This window comes from Syngnathus floridae, chromosome 5 (genome assembly GCF_059516105.1).
Source record: "Syngnathus floridae isolate MCC-2025c chromosome 5, RoL_Sflo_1.0, whole genome shotgun sequence".
NCBI classification, from domain to species: domain Eukaryota; kingdom Metazoa; phylum Chordata; class Actinopteri; order Syngnathiformes; family Syngnathidae; genus Syngnathus; species Syngnathus floridae.
The window spans coordinates 1,601,455-1,616,493 of record NC_142417.1 but is presented as its reverse complement, the minus strand read 5'-3'; the positions used below and the strand labels follow the sequence as shown (position 1 = coordinate 1,616,493).

General features: G+C 43.1%; 1 protein-coding gene across 16 annotated transcripts in view; it reads right to left on the bottom strand.

The window, feature by feature from the left end:
* Positions 1 to 15,039, bottom strand: part of LOC148397368 (multiple C2 and transmembrane domain-containing protein 1-like) — a 65,305-nt gene continuing 50,266 nt past the window's right edge. For 7 of the 16 annotated variants that reach the window (XM_088375501.1, XM_088375507.1, XM_088375500.1 and 4 more), the window contains 5 exons: positions 13,501 to 13,599; positions 6,989 to 7,098; positions 6,628 to 6,737; positions 6,385 to 6,482; positions 1 to 1,792 (listed from right to left, as the gene is read on the bottom strand). In XM_088375501.1, the coding sequence (XP_088231627.1) occupies positions 1,721 to 1,792; positions 6,385 to 6,482; positions 6,628 to 6,737; positions 6,989 to 7,098; positions 13,501 to 13,599 (489 nt within the window). In that variant the 3' untranslated portion in view covers positions 1 to 1,720. The other 9 variants (XM_088375503.1, XM_088375511.1, XM_088375512.1 and 6 more) reach the window with 7 other exon arrangements.

Genomic DNA, 15,039 nt, shown 5'->3' with positions numbered 1-15,039 from the left:
TAAAGATATAAACCATTTTATTGTCGTATTTTTGTTTTCTTCAACATACATCAGTTGCATTTCATTTGGGCGCGACAGGATGTGAGCCAATCTACCTGAGCTTCTGCAGTTGGTCACATGATGTCACAGGTTGAACACATGACAGTGATGTCGCAGGCAGGCACAAACATTGCAGGCAGACGCACACGAGAAAAGACATCTTAGAAAATGAGGCAGGCATACAGATACTTTACAGCGCCAACGGCAAACCATCAACAAGCATACGGTATAAAATACAACCATCATTTATTAAGGACTAAGCTATGTACACAGAGTTAAAAAATAAATAGTCTCAATTCAAGTGGGTGCAAACAACTTTTCCTCTTTACAGTCTGATACATTCATTTATAGCAGGGGTGTCCAAGCATTTCCTTCCAAAAGCTGCAAACATGGAAAGATGTGGGGATGACCCTAGTTTGAATTGCTAATTTGAATTTGTATGTTTTTAATATCTCCATGAACAAGTTATCGATATGATGTATTCTTGTGTTCTTTTAAAAAAAAAAAAAAAAAAAATTCAATTGAATTCTCCCTCTTCATTTCATTTGCGTTAAAATTTTCAGTATTCACAAGCAATCTCTTCCAAAACTGCACATTTTTTTAGCGGGACACAAATGGCCCCCGCGTCAAAGTTAGGACACCCCTGATTTATAGCTTCGAAATGCTAATGACAAACACTTTGGTTTGCTTGCAAATGTTCAAAAACCGTCGTAAACTAAATCCAGAAATGAGTGGGCACGCGCATTCGGAACATATTTACGAAAGGGCCCGGCTCACAATTCCTTCTTTTGTTTTTTTTTGTTTTTTTTTTTAATTCCTCCAAACGGCACCATGGAATCATGATGGAGACAGCAACAGCTACGCAGCTGCAGGGGGGACATCAAATGGAAACACGACAAGAGCGGTGAAAAAGCCACCTTGGCTTTGATTCCGTAAACACACAAAACCCTGGCTCACACACGCTTCTCAGATCAGCGTTTGAGACGGGGCGGATGGCGAGGGCGGCCTGGGGCACGGCATCACGCACAGTCTGTCTTTCTCTGCGTGACTGTTTTTGTGAACCAGCTTACAATCCTTCAATCATAACCATTCAAGACATTTCAGGCAACTATCTGCTTCCAACTTTGGTGAATGTCCTTTCTTCTGCTGCCCAGTGCTTGGATGAATTTGATAAAAAGATTGTGAGCCAGGACCCCTCAGTAATGTGTCATCAATAAAAATAAATAAATAAATACATCACGAAAACATTTGCGACATTGCTGCGTTTTGAAGTCAAACTGCATTTAAAAGCATTTAAAAACACGTTCTGTGTGCGTTTGTGTAGAAAAACAACGTGGTAGCGTTCTGGATCGTTCGATCCAAATGGCTGCCATCGGTATCGCAGGAAGACAACATGAATTATTTGAGTGGCACTTCAACAATGCAAGTTTTTTTTTTTTTTCGGTGCATGAAATGTAGAATTAGTGTGATAGGAGGAGGACCTGGAAATGATGTACTTACAGATCCATCCTCTACCATCTTTTGTTTTTAGCCAAATAGGGATAAGAATTTCTTTTTTGTTTCAAAAATTAAACATTAGGCGCCTGTAATGGCCACGTTGGGTTCCGAGCGGCTCCCACCTCGCTCTTCTTAGAGTCCAGTCATGGAGCAGCACACAGGAAATGGACGCAAGGCAAGACTTCTACCCTGGGTTGTTTTTCTTCCTCTTATTTGGACTGGGATTGGGATCTAGTTTCAGCTCTCGGTACTGCACCTGTTAAAACACACACGCCTAAGTACACAAGACACACACACGTGCACGCCACCCGGTCAGGTGAAGCGAGCAAAGGATGCTTGAATAGCACACAAAGCCTCCAGAGGCTCTCTGACTCCAGCTGTGTGGAACAGTGGCCTCAAGGAAGGGATTACACACTGATTACAACACACACACACACACACTCGGGCCTCGGAATATCCATAAACACATGCTTCCACAGATGTGAAACAGTGGCCTAAGGGAAGCGATCACACAATCAAACAGAGGACAGGGCAAGGGCTCATGAGAAAGCCTGAAAGAGACAACAGACTCATCATGAACGGGGAAAGCACAAAAACATATTGGAAGCCTTTGAATGACCGTTTGGATTTTCTTTCACTTTTGCTGCTAAGTGCACGCTGACTAACTTTGCCGAATTCATTAGCAATGTTGCACATGTAAAAAGCATTAGAATGTCATTTATGTACAGTAAACCGTCCTCCATTGTGGGGGGGGTGAAATCTAAAAGAGAAAAATGCTACATCAATAATCATGCTGGCAATTTGTGCAGGCTTACAAAGCAGGATTGCATTTGGACCCCCCCCTAAGAAAAAAAAAAAAACTAGTCTGTGCTAATACAGAAAATCTGGTTGTAGAAAACTAAGTGCGCCACCATCTAGTGGTTTAAAGTGAAATTACAGCACAGTGCACCCAAAAATATATCTTTACATACACTCCCAAATTAAAGCACATCCTTCATTTTTTTCCTGAATGCTGTTCTCGGATATACAAAAAGTTTGGCCACGGCTGTCTTAAGTGATGGACATTTCGACAGTACTTGGCACTTCCACGCAGCGGCTCACGGCGGACGCATACATGACAATCCCGGCAGATCACTGATCAGAGCTCGCCACCCAGTGAACAAGCACATCAGCACAGCCCGTCTGTGAGATTCCTGTGAGGCGGATGTACTGTCGGCTACTCCGCTTGTCTGTCTCACTGACGGACTGACTGACTGACTGACTGACGTCCTCTCTGATTCTCCGCACAGACAACAAGTTTACATCTGGATGCTCGCTGTGTTCTCGCTTGTGGTGGACAAGCGAGCGTCATCGCCAGTGAGTGATGGCTGAACAAGCCTTCATCTTCTTCTGCTGGTTGAGGGAAGCTCTATCGCTCTCCATTGCACAAGGATACACAAGTGTGTGCGCCCGAATATGAAGACGGCCATAAAATCGATGGATCGTCCACAATGACACTCAGGTGGAAGAAACAAGAGAAGTGTGATGGACAGAAAGATAGGAGGAGGGAGGGGCAGACAACTGAGTGAGCAACAATGGATGGGCGGGAAGCAAAGAATAGAAGAAACGGACAGAGGTATGGACACCCGGCTGATACTGTCCTCATGTGGGTGTGGATCCTTTTATAGCGCTGCCAACTCAAGCAGACGACGGAGCAAAAACCCAGAGGACTGAGTATATGACCCTGTGGATGAGTGTGATGTGGATGTGTTGTTGGGCTATAACAATCCTGGCAAAGTGCCAGTGGCACATTTTGATTTATTTTTCACCCTATATGTCACTGAGATAATCTGGGGCCGATTTACCATTAAGATCTAGTTGATTAAAATTGCAGCAAAACTTGCGGCAGAGAGTTTGGTGTGTGACATGCCTGAGCTGCCCAAAAAATTATTTTCTGTATTGCAGCATATTGACCAAAAAAAAAAATCCAAATCAAACCACTCCAATAGTTTACAGCTAATTTCCACATTTGTTAACATGCTTCAGGAAAGCTACAAAACTGGGACAGCTATTGTACAGAATCGCAGGCTGTTAGCGGCCCCATTATACGGCCAAACGCCTACAACAGCAAAAAAACAAAAAAAGTGGCAATTTAAATCCACACGCTGACATTCCTGTCCAAACACAAAAACTTTGCGTGCACATACAAACAAAGAAAAGTTTCCTTGTCGGTAAAAAGAAGCGAAGGGGATTGACAAAAACAAAAAAAAAAGGTGAGGCGGGGAGAAAAGAAAAAAAACAAAACAATATCTCAATCAAACAATCTTTTCCTCTCTGTGAAGAGCTGCCAGCCGGGAAAGAAAAGAACAACGCTGGTGCGTCACAGGTTGAATTCCACCTGTGAGGTGACAGGCCTGCCTGACGCTATATACCCTGGGCTCAGCCTCACCTACGACAACACAAACGGCAAAATAATGCCGACAACAAGCGCTAGTTAAAGTGGAAAAACTGAAGAAAAGGCAGAAAGTGGGGCGTTAGCAAAACAAAAGCAAATCGCAATTGGGTGAAAGTAAAATGCGGCGAGCACATACGAGCAATTTGGTAGCGTGAGAGGGAAGCTTGAAGGGGAACACAGACAACAAGAGTAAAGAGCCAGCAGTGCTCAAAGGCCGCCCCACCCTCGCTCCTCTCTCTCCCCGATGTTGACAGTACAAGTGCAAAACAGTCTTTCAAGTGCGCTCGGCTGAAGGGGCGCCGTGTACTGTGCCGCCCGCCGCGCTTAACGGTGTTACCCGCAAAGCGTCCCGCAACCTCACCCATTGTCTCTCACGTTGAACCTTTGCCAGTGTTTTCATGATGCCAGTGTGGGCAGGACGAGGTAAAAAGTCAGGTAGGTGCTTGGCGGTGAGAGAACGAAAATACCAAAACTCAAATGCAAGTGGGTGAATGAAGTGATGTTGGGAAACACATTTGAATGACTCTGTATCAAAAAAATTTCTCATATATTTTTTAACAAACATAAGCAATATATTGATCTATATTATTAATTAATTAAATTTAATTTATTATATCAATTTTTTTCTCATATATTTTTTAAAAAACATAAGCAATTTATTGATCTATATTAAGAGTTTTATGGGTTTCGGTCTACACTCAAATAAAGCTAAATGAAATAATAATAATAAAAATAATTCAGATTCAAGACAGTACAATTAGCTTCACGCCACACAAAAAAAAGTTTGAAATGATCAAATAAGGACAAAGCAAAGGTGAACGAGCCCCCCTCGTGGACTTAGCACCTAGCATCTGGCAACACGTCATCCACGTTAACTATCCCGCCTTTGACCCGTTTATACACGCTGAGGGTTTAATCCCGTCTATAAATGTTGTCTAAAAATATTAACCTAACTCCCTGCTGTTCATTAGGCGCTAAATTGGAACCCGTGCTTATTTTTGTACTGGGGCCTGATGGAGCACCTTTACACCAATCATAAATGGCCACTTGGCATGCTAATTGCATTGGGCACTCCCCAGCTCACGCGGCTAATGGCGTCGTAAAGCATAATACTGCACCGACACCTCCCAAACGTCAGGTAGAGAAGACGGAAGTCCATAAAGGTGCTCGCTTCGGCCACGTTTGAGAGGACACGAACTCCCGGATCATGTCCGTAAAGACGGCATATGCTCGTACCGTATCTAAATCAATTTCTTCGGTAGACGCGGCGGCTCTAAAATGTATTAGCGACATAAGCCGGTCTTGCTAGCCACAGAGAAACTTTAGGGAAAGGTGATAAAAGAATGTCAGCCCGTCTGTTGCTCTCATAAGAGATCTCCACTGATATGAGTGTTTGCTGGAGTCAGTCATTTGTGACGCCAGAAAAGAGCAAACCTCGTAGAGTAAAAAAAAAATGGTTCATGAAGCAAATTTGAAGCTTCATTTCCTCATCAGTAGTCGGCAGTGTTTTTTTTCACATAACACATTCCAAATAAGGAATTTCTGTGACACTGAAATGATAACAGCTGACACAACTATAACGCCATGTGCACCAAGCAGACCAAATGGCCCCCAGAGCCCCCATCCAGCAGGCCCTCATTAGGGTCCTTGTAAAGGCCTGGTACCTGCTGGGCTTGTGCCCCTTTACATCCCTCTCCCTTTAGGCTCCAGGTGTGTCAGGTGGTTGCACTTCACCAGAGGGGACAGCTTGGGCTAATTTAATGTGACGGCTACCTGCCTCGTGCAAATAACTGCAACAGCTCCCCGTGACCAAAAAAAAAAAAGTTTACACGCAGCACCGTAAAGTCGCGCAAGGGACGAATTGCGGAAAGCGCAGGGGGTCTTGCAGAGGAGCGAGGAATATGACCTTGTAAAGATGAAAGACGGCAAGCGATCAAAGAGGAAGTTGGCCGTGCTGATGTGGCAAGGGGATTGATTGGTCATCAGACCTGAGGTCACAAAATGTGTGTGTTTGTGCACGCGGGCACAGCAGGGCACAGCGGGGCACAGCGGGGCACAGCGGATACGACGCATTCTGTTGCACTTTCACAAGCTGCTGCTTAATTGCACTTTAAACTGCATTTTGTGACGTCCCTAAAACACATTTGTAGTTTTTAGCGACAAGGAAATCTGAGCTCTAAGTTTATGTGGAAAAAACATGTTGATTTATACTTCAGAGACCAAAAGACTAAAAAAAAAAAAAAATTACAAACAGCAACTCACTAACAAGCTTTGTGAGTGTATCATTTTAAACCAATCAGCCTTGTTATGGTACTGAAACTAAATCCTATTTGATTACACCCTTACAAAAAAAAAAAAGTGAATTTAAAAAAAATGGCAGCTAACGTTCAATAAGAGAGCAAAGATTGACCCACCACTTGGACATCAGAGGGCACTCGGGACAAAAAGTCCAAGATCTCGTTGTTGTCAATGGTGTAAGGGTCTCGCAGTTTCTTGGTGAATTTATTCACTCCTGTATGGGAAGAGACACATTTTATTCATAGTTCTACACAGAAGATATCGATATGATCGCTCTACATGTGTTGCTTCACCGTTTGTGTTCTCAGAGACATTTATACATTCCTTGCATACGAAGGCCGCTTGTGAATGTAGCTTACCCCAGGCTAGCACAATGTATCTGAGCGGGATGAAGTAAACAATAACGGTGGCCATTCCAAGAGCGACGATGGCCAGCCAGCTTAGGAAAGGCACAGTCCAATTAAAAGTGCTGGAAAGAGAGGAAAAGGGTCGTGAGAAAATATTGACGGGGGGGGAGGTTGGTGTGTTCAAGCAGTATATGATTCAAGAGTACGGAGGATCATCTGTTTTTTCACGCTGGCGCCGTTTCCGAGGCGTACGTTCTAATCGGGCTGGCAAGGCAAAGTGGGGCGACCTGGCACTGGCGGAAAACACCGGGACGTGTGGAGCGCAGCACAAAGCGCAGCGGGCCGGGCGCCGAGGAGCAGGCTTACGACTCACTTCTTTATCCTCTCGCCATAGGAGGCCACTTCATCCAGCGCATTCTGCACGCTGATACACACGTCCTGAATGGCATAAATCTTGTTCATGAAGCCCTTTCTCTCCGAGTCCTGCAAAGGCACAGATAGGCTTGTGGGCAAGGGAGGAAGAAGCGGGCAGTGTGCGGCGGGGAAGAGATGGAAGGGAGCAGGGAGCAAAGAGAAAAGGAGAGAGGCTGGGCAAAGGCATCTTTAGTGCAAACAATACGCGGTGAATAGCGAGCCAAATCGCCGGATATCCTGCTCCGATTGACTGTGTTCCTTCCAGGCCGTAATAGAGATACAAAGTCGGCAGAACAAATCAAAATGCTTTCAAAAGCTCCGGCAGACAATTTGAATATGTTAATAGAATGGCAGAATTGAGCAGAAAGCCAAATGGAAACATCAATCTTTGAGCTTTTTTTTTTTTTTCTTCACGGCTCCCTCTCTCTCGGTGCTGCCAAAATCGGGGTGAGCCCGATTGTGCAACTGCCCGGCACGCTGTGATGATGTCACGGTGACATCATGATCATTGACGACGCAATTCTGCTCTCTATGACCTGATAATGTAAAAATAATAATAATAATAATGAACCGTGGGACAGACCACCCAAGACAAACAGATATAATTGGTCCAAAGCAAAGGAGTTATTTTTCTTTCCCAGCTTCCCATCATTCCATCTGCTTTTCATTGCTCGCTCAAACAAAAATCTCAGCGCATCCAGTCTGTTGCGGTTGCCCTGGCCGGGCCCATCCCATCCCGGACCGGGACGTTTTTTTTTACCTCCGAGGTACACGGGGGAGAGGTGTGAGAGAGCGAGCGGGGTGGATAGGATAGGTCAGAGGTCAGTGAAGTATAAACCGCTGCCACATGCCCCTCGGACTCCTATTTCCTGTCTTCAAACGAGAATGGCTGAGGCGGGAGGTAGTAATAACACAAAGAGCCACGGAGATCCTTGTTTTCCCAGCTTCCCCACTCGCCGTGCACATATGGAGACCGGCAACCTGTTCCTATAATGGAACCCAATACACACACGCACTCGCAAGCCCCACAGCTATTAGATAAGCTTGATTTGCACACCTGGTCTTGCTGAGTAATTCTCAAAACATGATTACGTATACGCCGACACAAAGCAAAACTATGGGCTCCTCTTTGACTCGGTTTGCGTCCCTTCTCGCCGGATATTGATGCAAGCCAGTTTGACATCGTAGCCCAAACTCGTGTCGCTGAGATGACTCTCCAAAGAGGCCCACTCAAAAAACAAAAAAGACCTGTCAGTCCATCTGTCTCATCCTGTTTTATTTTTCCAAAGCTAATCAAATGAACTCCGCTTGGTAAAGGTGCAGCAGCCCCTGCTCGACGGGTATGACAAATCCCAGCACCTGAGACGAGAGCGCACGACTTGAATCATTCCGACAGATCGTGTAATAAGCCCGCCTAACGAGTGAGGCATCGTGCATTTTAATGGACTGCAAGTGCGCAATGTGTTGTGGCGATATGTTATAGTAACTACCCGCTCAGTCGGGGGAGCTCCAGATTTGTGACTGCAGTCAAATAAAAGGACATTCAATCTTAGTTATTTGCTCTATTGGAAGTAAGATGTGCTAAAGTATGGCTGCTATGGGCAGACGCTATATAATAGTACAGTAGAGTACTGATGTTCATAATAAAAGCAACTGTAGGCTTTTTTTTTTTTTACATTTAAAATTTATACAGATTCTGAATAATAATAGCAAACAAACCACTGACTTTAATATTATCAGAGGTCGAAATAAGTTCAGTTCTAACAGATATACTCTAGACACACACATATATATATATATATATTTTTTTTTTTTTAAATATTTTTCTTCAGTGTATTAAATCAAATGTTACTCGCAAGCACCTCACTCATATTTTGGCACATGCTAAAAATATAATATAATGTTGTGCAGTGTATATCAAAGGTCGATGGAGAATCTCTAAAATATTAAGATACTAAACGACTCTAAGTTAAACTGACATGATTTCCTTTGGGCATCTCCAACTCCTTGACATCAATTAACTCTCATCGGGCAAGCGAGAGAAAAATCAAGGGATCTCGTTTGTGTCCGAGGTTTGCGTCATATGTTTGAAAGTGTGACATGAATTCGAAGGAATTACTTTAAGACTGAAGCCGTTTGCTTTCCAAGTGTGTTGTTCTAAGTTCACCGCGGGAGTGCTCTCATCAAGGAGGACAGGGGAGGCAGCGCTTGTTAAAAGTGATGCCGATGCATTAAGGCGTACGCACAAACAGGCTAACCAGCTCCGCGCTAACTTGTGGGAAACTCGCTCAAATGCCCGATTAAATATTTACCAATGGAAAAAAAACATGTGCAATGCCGTCACATGCCTCTCTTCCATGATGGCGCGTCCATAGAAAAAAACTTTGCAAGGACATTTTGTTCTTCCCTGACCTAAAGCCTGGAGCCAACCAAGAGCGGACACTGAGGACAAAGTCAATTACAATGGACTCAAATATCTGTCCTATATCTATTGCTGAAAGCACAGAGCCATTTTGAGAGTTGCTTTAACCTAAAATCACATCCTTCTCTCTTTGCCTTACTTAATAAATATGACAAGGCGGAGATCTTCTGTAATGTAACGCCATATATTGCCCATTGACACTAGAATTGCACTAGCATTTTTTCTATGGAGGCTGCGAAACAAGGGGGTTTTCCAAAACATATTTTTAAATTTACAAACCCCAACAATTCTGCATAAAACGCCGATTATGTGTTCCCTACAGGAAAAGAGGTGAATATGAGAAAAGAAATGCTGTAAATAACAGAAAATACCCAAAGGTCATATTTCGGGAGGGGGGAGGCAGTGCCCCCGCAGCCCTCTTCTAGCTCCGCCAGTGGCCTAGTTGGAATCAAACGTGACTGCTGTGCTAAAATTGCACCTGTTTCTTATTGTTTCTCTTTCCACTCGTACTGTAAAAATTGAAATGTCAAATGAGACGTGACAGAATGCTAATACGGGGCTCCCACAGGGCAACGCAAGGCATCCTTGTTGATTTTGTAGAGAGCGCAGACATGATTTCCACCGTGGGGTAAAGAAAGAAAAAAAAAAAAGGACTTTTTGCATGTGCGTTTGGTGAGTGAAGCAAGTGATTTCCAAATTTAGTCCATGAATAATAACAGTGATTTTGCATATTTCTACAGTATTGGTGAACACATTTTCTATCATGATGTTTTCATTATTTCTAGGACGTATTCACATGGACAAATATGAGTTAGACTGTTTTTTTTTTTAAATAAAGAACTTAAGTTTCTGTTTTGGCTTTGCACCAAACTTTACATCTGTGATGATATAAAGGTCATTTACATTGTTGGACTTTTTCAACAGCTACATAAACACGATATATGAACACGTGTTCTAAATAGTGATCCTCCCAACTGGCCTACTCGCTTCAATAATATCACACCTCTGTCAGGAAATGACAAGTCAAGACAAAAGCCCTTCGGCCGGGCTCAGCTCTACCACCATGCAAGCTGGCACCGGGCCAGCATTGCATGAATGGAACAGATGTTAATTTTTTTTTCCTCAGCCTTTGATTTTGTTTTAAACAATTTTAAAGACATCTCTGTTTCCCTACTTATATGCAGATTTTTAAACTTAGTGTAAAATGCTTTCTGGCTGTCACAAAGGACATCATACACACGGGAAGACAAAGATGATGTTAATTAAAAAAATTAAAATTAAAAAATTCTTTTAAATTAAATTAATTAAAAAGAAAGCTGCCTACTAATATGCTCAATGGTTAATCCAAAAGAGTCAAAGTCAAACTACAGTTAGGACGGCCTGCTGGAGGTGGACCGGGCAGGCCAAGTAATTAGTCTCTTCACCTCCTTGCTGCCCACAGCAGGGATAAAATATACACCAAAGTTAAAGTCAGGAGCCAAGGGAGAGTGGCAACTTATTTAGAGTCTGACCTCTCCTAAAGACATTTTTTTTTTCAGGGTTACGTCCTCACATATATGTATTTTTAGAAACAATTTCCCCTTCTCAAGAGTCCCAAATCTCGGAAAAAAATAGATCAGGACATGTGACATGGCTGTCAAGTGCATGCCAAAGCAACAAGAGGCGCTGTAACCTCGAGCAGCTATTTTAGCCAATCAGGAAGCGCTTTGGGAAAAGGAACACAAACAAGGAATTGTGCAAAACGTCACGGAATCATCAAAACAGTGGCATGTGATTGTAGCCTCCTACCCCACAAAAACGAATATTTTTTAAATGAGTCTCATCACCACCAGCACTGCAAGCACTCCATCATTTTCAAGGTCGGCACACCCGCACCTCATGACAAACACCCCACGACCTCCTTGCGTGTTCCCCTTTTCTCACCTCCCACAGACCCCAACCTAAAGTGCGAGCCACCTTGCCCGATATTACCCCCGCCCCCCCCGCCTCACCTCTGCTCCCTTGCTACTGTGGTCTCCTTTGCCTGTCCTTCCCCGCATGCAGCCTGGCTGAGTGTGATGGATGGGACAACATTACTCTTGTCCTCTGTTGGCCTGGTTTTGCTGTTCCACACCATCCTTCTTTGTCCATCCACAACTGCGGAGCCATCTTTAGATCTCTGCCAGGGCTTTAATACATTAAATCAAAAGTTGGAATGAATCTGTTGTAGCATTAAACAATGTCTCGGTACTGACTACGACATTTGTCTGTCAAACGTGATACCACTTTTTTGTTCGGTAACATTATTTGTGCAGTTGAATTTTACTGTAAGCTGACACATAAAAATTATTATTTTACTTTAACTGGATGAAGTGTTGGGTAATTTTTTTTTCTTATTTTAAGATGAAGTCATACATATAAGGTTAGCTAATGTTGCCAAATATTTTATTTAATTAGTAGGAATAGAAAGAATATGAGAATCCCTATTTTGCTATTTATGATTCTGTTTTTTTCAGGATTTTGTTTCACTTCAGAATCTGTATCAAGGTACTTTATAGCTCTATAATGTCAGAATATAAATATTTGATGAGTCACTACAGTCATTTGTTGCCATAGAACAAATGTTAAAATTACAATGGATGATTATTTTAAAACACTAGCAAACAAACCAGCAAAACCAAATATATTCGAAGTCGATATTATCAGTCTTTTGTCAAGTGGCAGATTTTAGTTTTCTTCTAAATCAACAACAAAAAAAACTTTTAACATTTGCTTTTTTTTTTTACATTTCGTTTGGGTAAAAAAAAAAAGGTGCAGTGAAAGTGCACTGGTGTGAAGTGAAGGGATCACATCTTCAAAAAAGTAAATAAAATATGCATCTTCTGTGCTCATTACAGATTTATGACTCTTGTTAAAAGAAAAGGTGGCGGCTGCCTTCTACCCTGTCTGACTTTCAAATCCAGACGACACCGCTGTCAAGTGTTGTGCTCCACATTCTGTCCAATGAGAGACGGCCGAGAGTGAACGTGTGGCGGCGGCGGCGGCAACATTCTCTTCGGTGGCGCCGCTCTCCAGAAGTTACTTTGGGTGCATGCGAGCACACGGGAACTCCTCACCTACAGTGCAGCAAATGTCTTTTCTGGCGCTTTGATGCATAGTTCATCAGTGAAAAAGCGCAGTTGGTGCAGCCGCGCTCGGATGTGATTGAGAACAATAACAGCTGCGGAGTAAAACACAAGACTGAACGAGCGTTGGGATTTTCCGCGCAATATGTGTATGAATTTTCAGCAACTTTTTTTTTTTTTTAAACGAAAAATTGCTCATGAGCACGATTAAATCACCAAAATGCCTCAACACCTGTCTACATCTGCTTCGGGTACTAAGGGGAGTATAAAAGTTTAGCTTGTGGGTTCTTAATTAACTTTCAGCCACCTGTTCCCGTTTGTCAGACTTTTTTCAAAAATATACACAGCATAAATTGAAGTTATACTTTTTGCTAATAGGAAAAATCACCATTTTTTTTAGTTCAGTGCATTGATTTGTGTTAAGCTGATTGGAAAACAGGAATTGGTTCCACTGTTCATTTGGTTCAGTACAGAAATCTATTCTGAAGTTTCAAAAATGCAAAACCATAACCGATTTTCATCCATGGAACTTGACGCGACTGGCGTGAATCAATAAATGGTGCGCTGTGTCCTCTACAAAGGCAGAAATTACAGATGTTAGCTTGAGTTACTCCCAAAGTCACTCTTAAATACCTCACAGCACACATTCCCACTGGCAGAGGATAGTTAACACACTGTCACACTTCAATCTACAGCTGTCACCTTGCAGCACTACAGGGAAGTAATATAAAAAGACAGGAACAGACCGCCATGCTCCAGGCCCCATTAGTGCCCTCCTTCCATCAGACTAAAGAAGAGCCCCCCGAGGTAGGACTGGGTTAAGTGCAGAACGTGCAAGTGTGGTCAACCATGACGCGGACAGGAGACAGGTACACCCGACAAGACAGGAAGACGAGATTAAAGGAAGCAACGAAGAAGACAGCGACACACACCATGCTCACTTACCACCATTACTAGCATCCACTCAAAGTGCCAGGAAGACAACAAATCCTCGAGGGTACGGTATTTATCATGGCTGTCGTCCCCGGCCTCTGCTTTAGTTTCCTTGTGGATAGATTACAGTCACATTTGTCTTTACTATTCCAAAAAAAAAAAAAAATCTGGTCTGTCGTTTCTTTGCTTTTTACACTAGAGAAATAAACAGTAAACAGTCAACTTGATAACTGAATCATGTTGCTAATGTTAATATTAGTAAAAAAGAAAATGTCCACTATGTCGTCGAGTTGCAGTTAATTAAAAAAAAAAAAAAAAAATGGAAAAGCATGCATCTACTTTTATGAATATGAAATGAAAAGCATTTCATTGGAGATGCGGTGCTGCACATTACAGGTGGAAGCATGAATCATAAACGCAAAAAGTGAAATATAAAATGTTCATAGTTTACCAAGTCGACAAACTAATAGTTAACAGATTATGAAAATGAGAGAAAAAAGACAAAGCCGCATCTGCGTCTGGAGGGAATCGAGATGATCCACTTCATGTTTGTGTGTGGCAAAGCAAAGAAACAAGCAAACAAACAAAGCCCAAGAGTTTGCATAGAAAGACAATGCGCCTTCACACCTTTCGCCTTCCTCCCTCCTTCCCCTCCTTCTTCCTCCATTAGCCAAACATGATTAAAATGCCGTTCCAACCAGCCTCTCTGTAGAACGTCAAAGAAAAAAAACCAGAGATGTGACGGGAAAAACGAAGCGGAAAAGTCAATAGCATCTTTTACAGCGGAATGCTTTTCATCCTTGGCTGGCGGTGAGAAGAAAAGAACGCAGGCTGCCATTATGCCGGCAGAGACCCCCGAGATACCCAAGGACAACCCTGCGAGCTCAATAGCCTCCCAAGAACATTTGACTTTTTTTTCTCTCTCTCAAACAAGTGCAATATAATTCCCAATGCTCCCTTTAGTGCGACTACATTATGTCGTGTTGCTATCTGAACCATCGCGTAGTGGCGTGACTGAGCGCTGCAAAACACCCAAAACAAAAAAATAAAACAATCAATCCCCATTTAGATCAAGATGCATCAGTCTGTCCGAACAGAGTGATTCATTTTCTCCAAAATGTGGTGTGTGCCAGCCATGGAGAGCAGCGAGCAGTAAGCCCGTGAGCAGGACATGATTGCGGTGTGTATCTTATCTGTGTCTAGTCCTCCTGAGGCTAGTGGAGCCTAGCTGAGGCGCTTCAGTGACCAGTCAACCGTGCGAGCATAATCTCCACCCCCCACCTCATCTGGGAGACAACTGTTTCACCACACACGCATGTACATCGCTCTTGAGCACATGAACACAAATGCCCCAGCCTGTGCCGAAGCTGCAGGTGACAGAGCCCTCAGGTAGAAACATTCCTGCACTCTGTAGGGCCTGCAGACAAATGTTTTGGAGCAACCAGCTGCATGTTTCTGCTATCCGGTACATGGTCGAGTCATACTCGGAAATATGCAAAGAAACAAGGATGAATTGAGTGAGGGTCAACTCAAAAGGCATCCTGACCATCC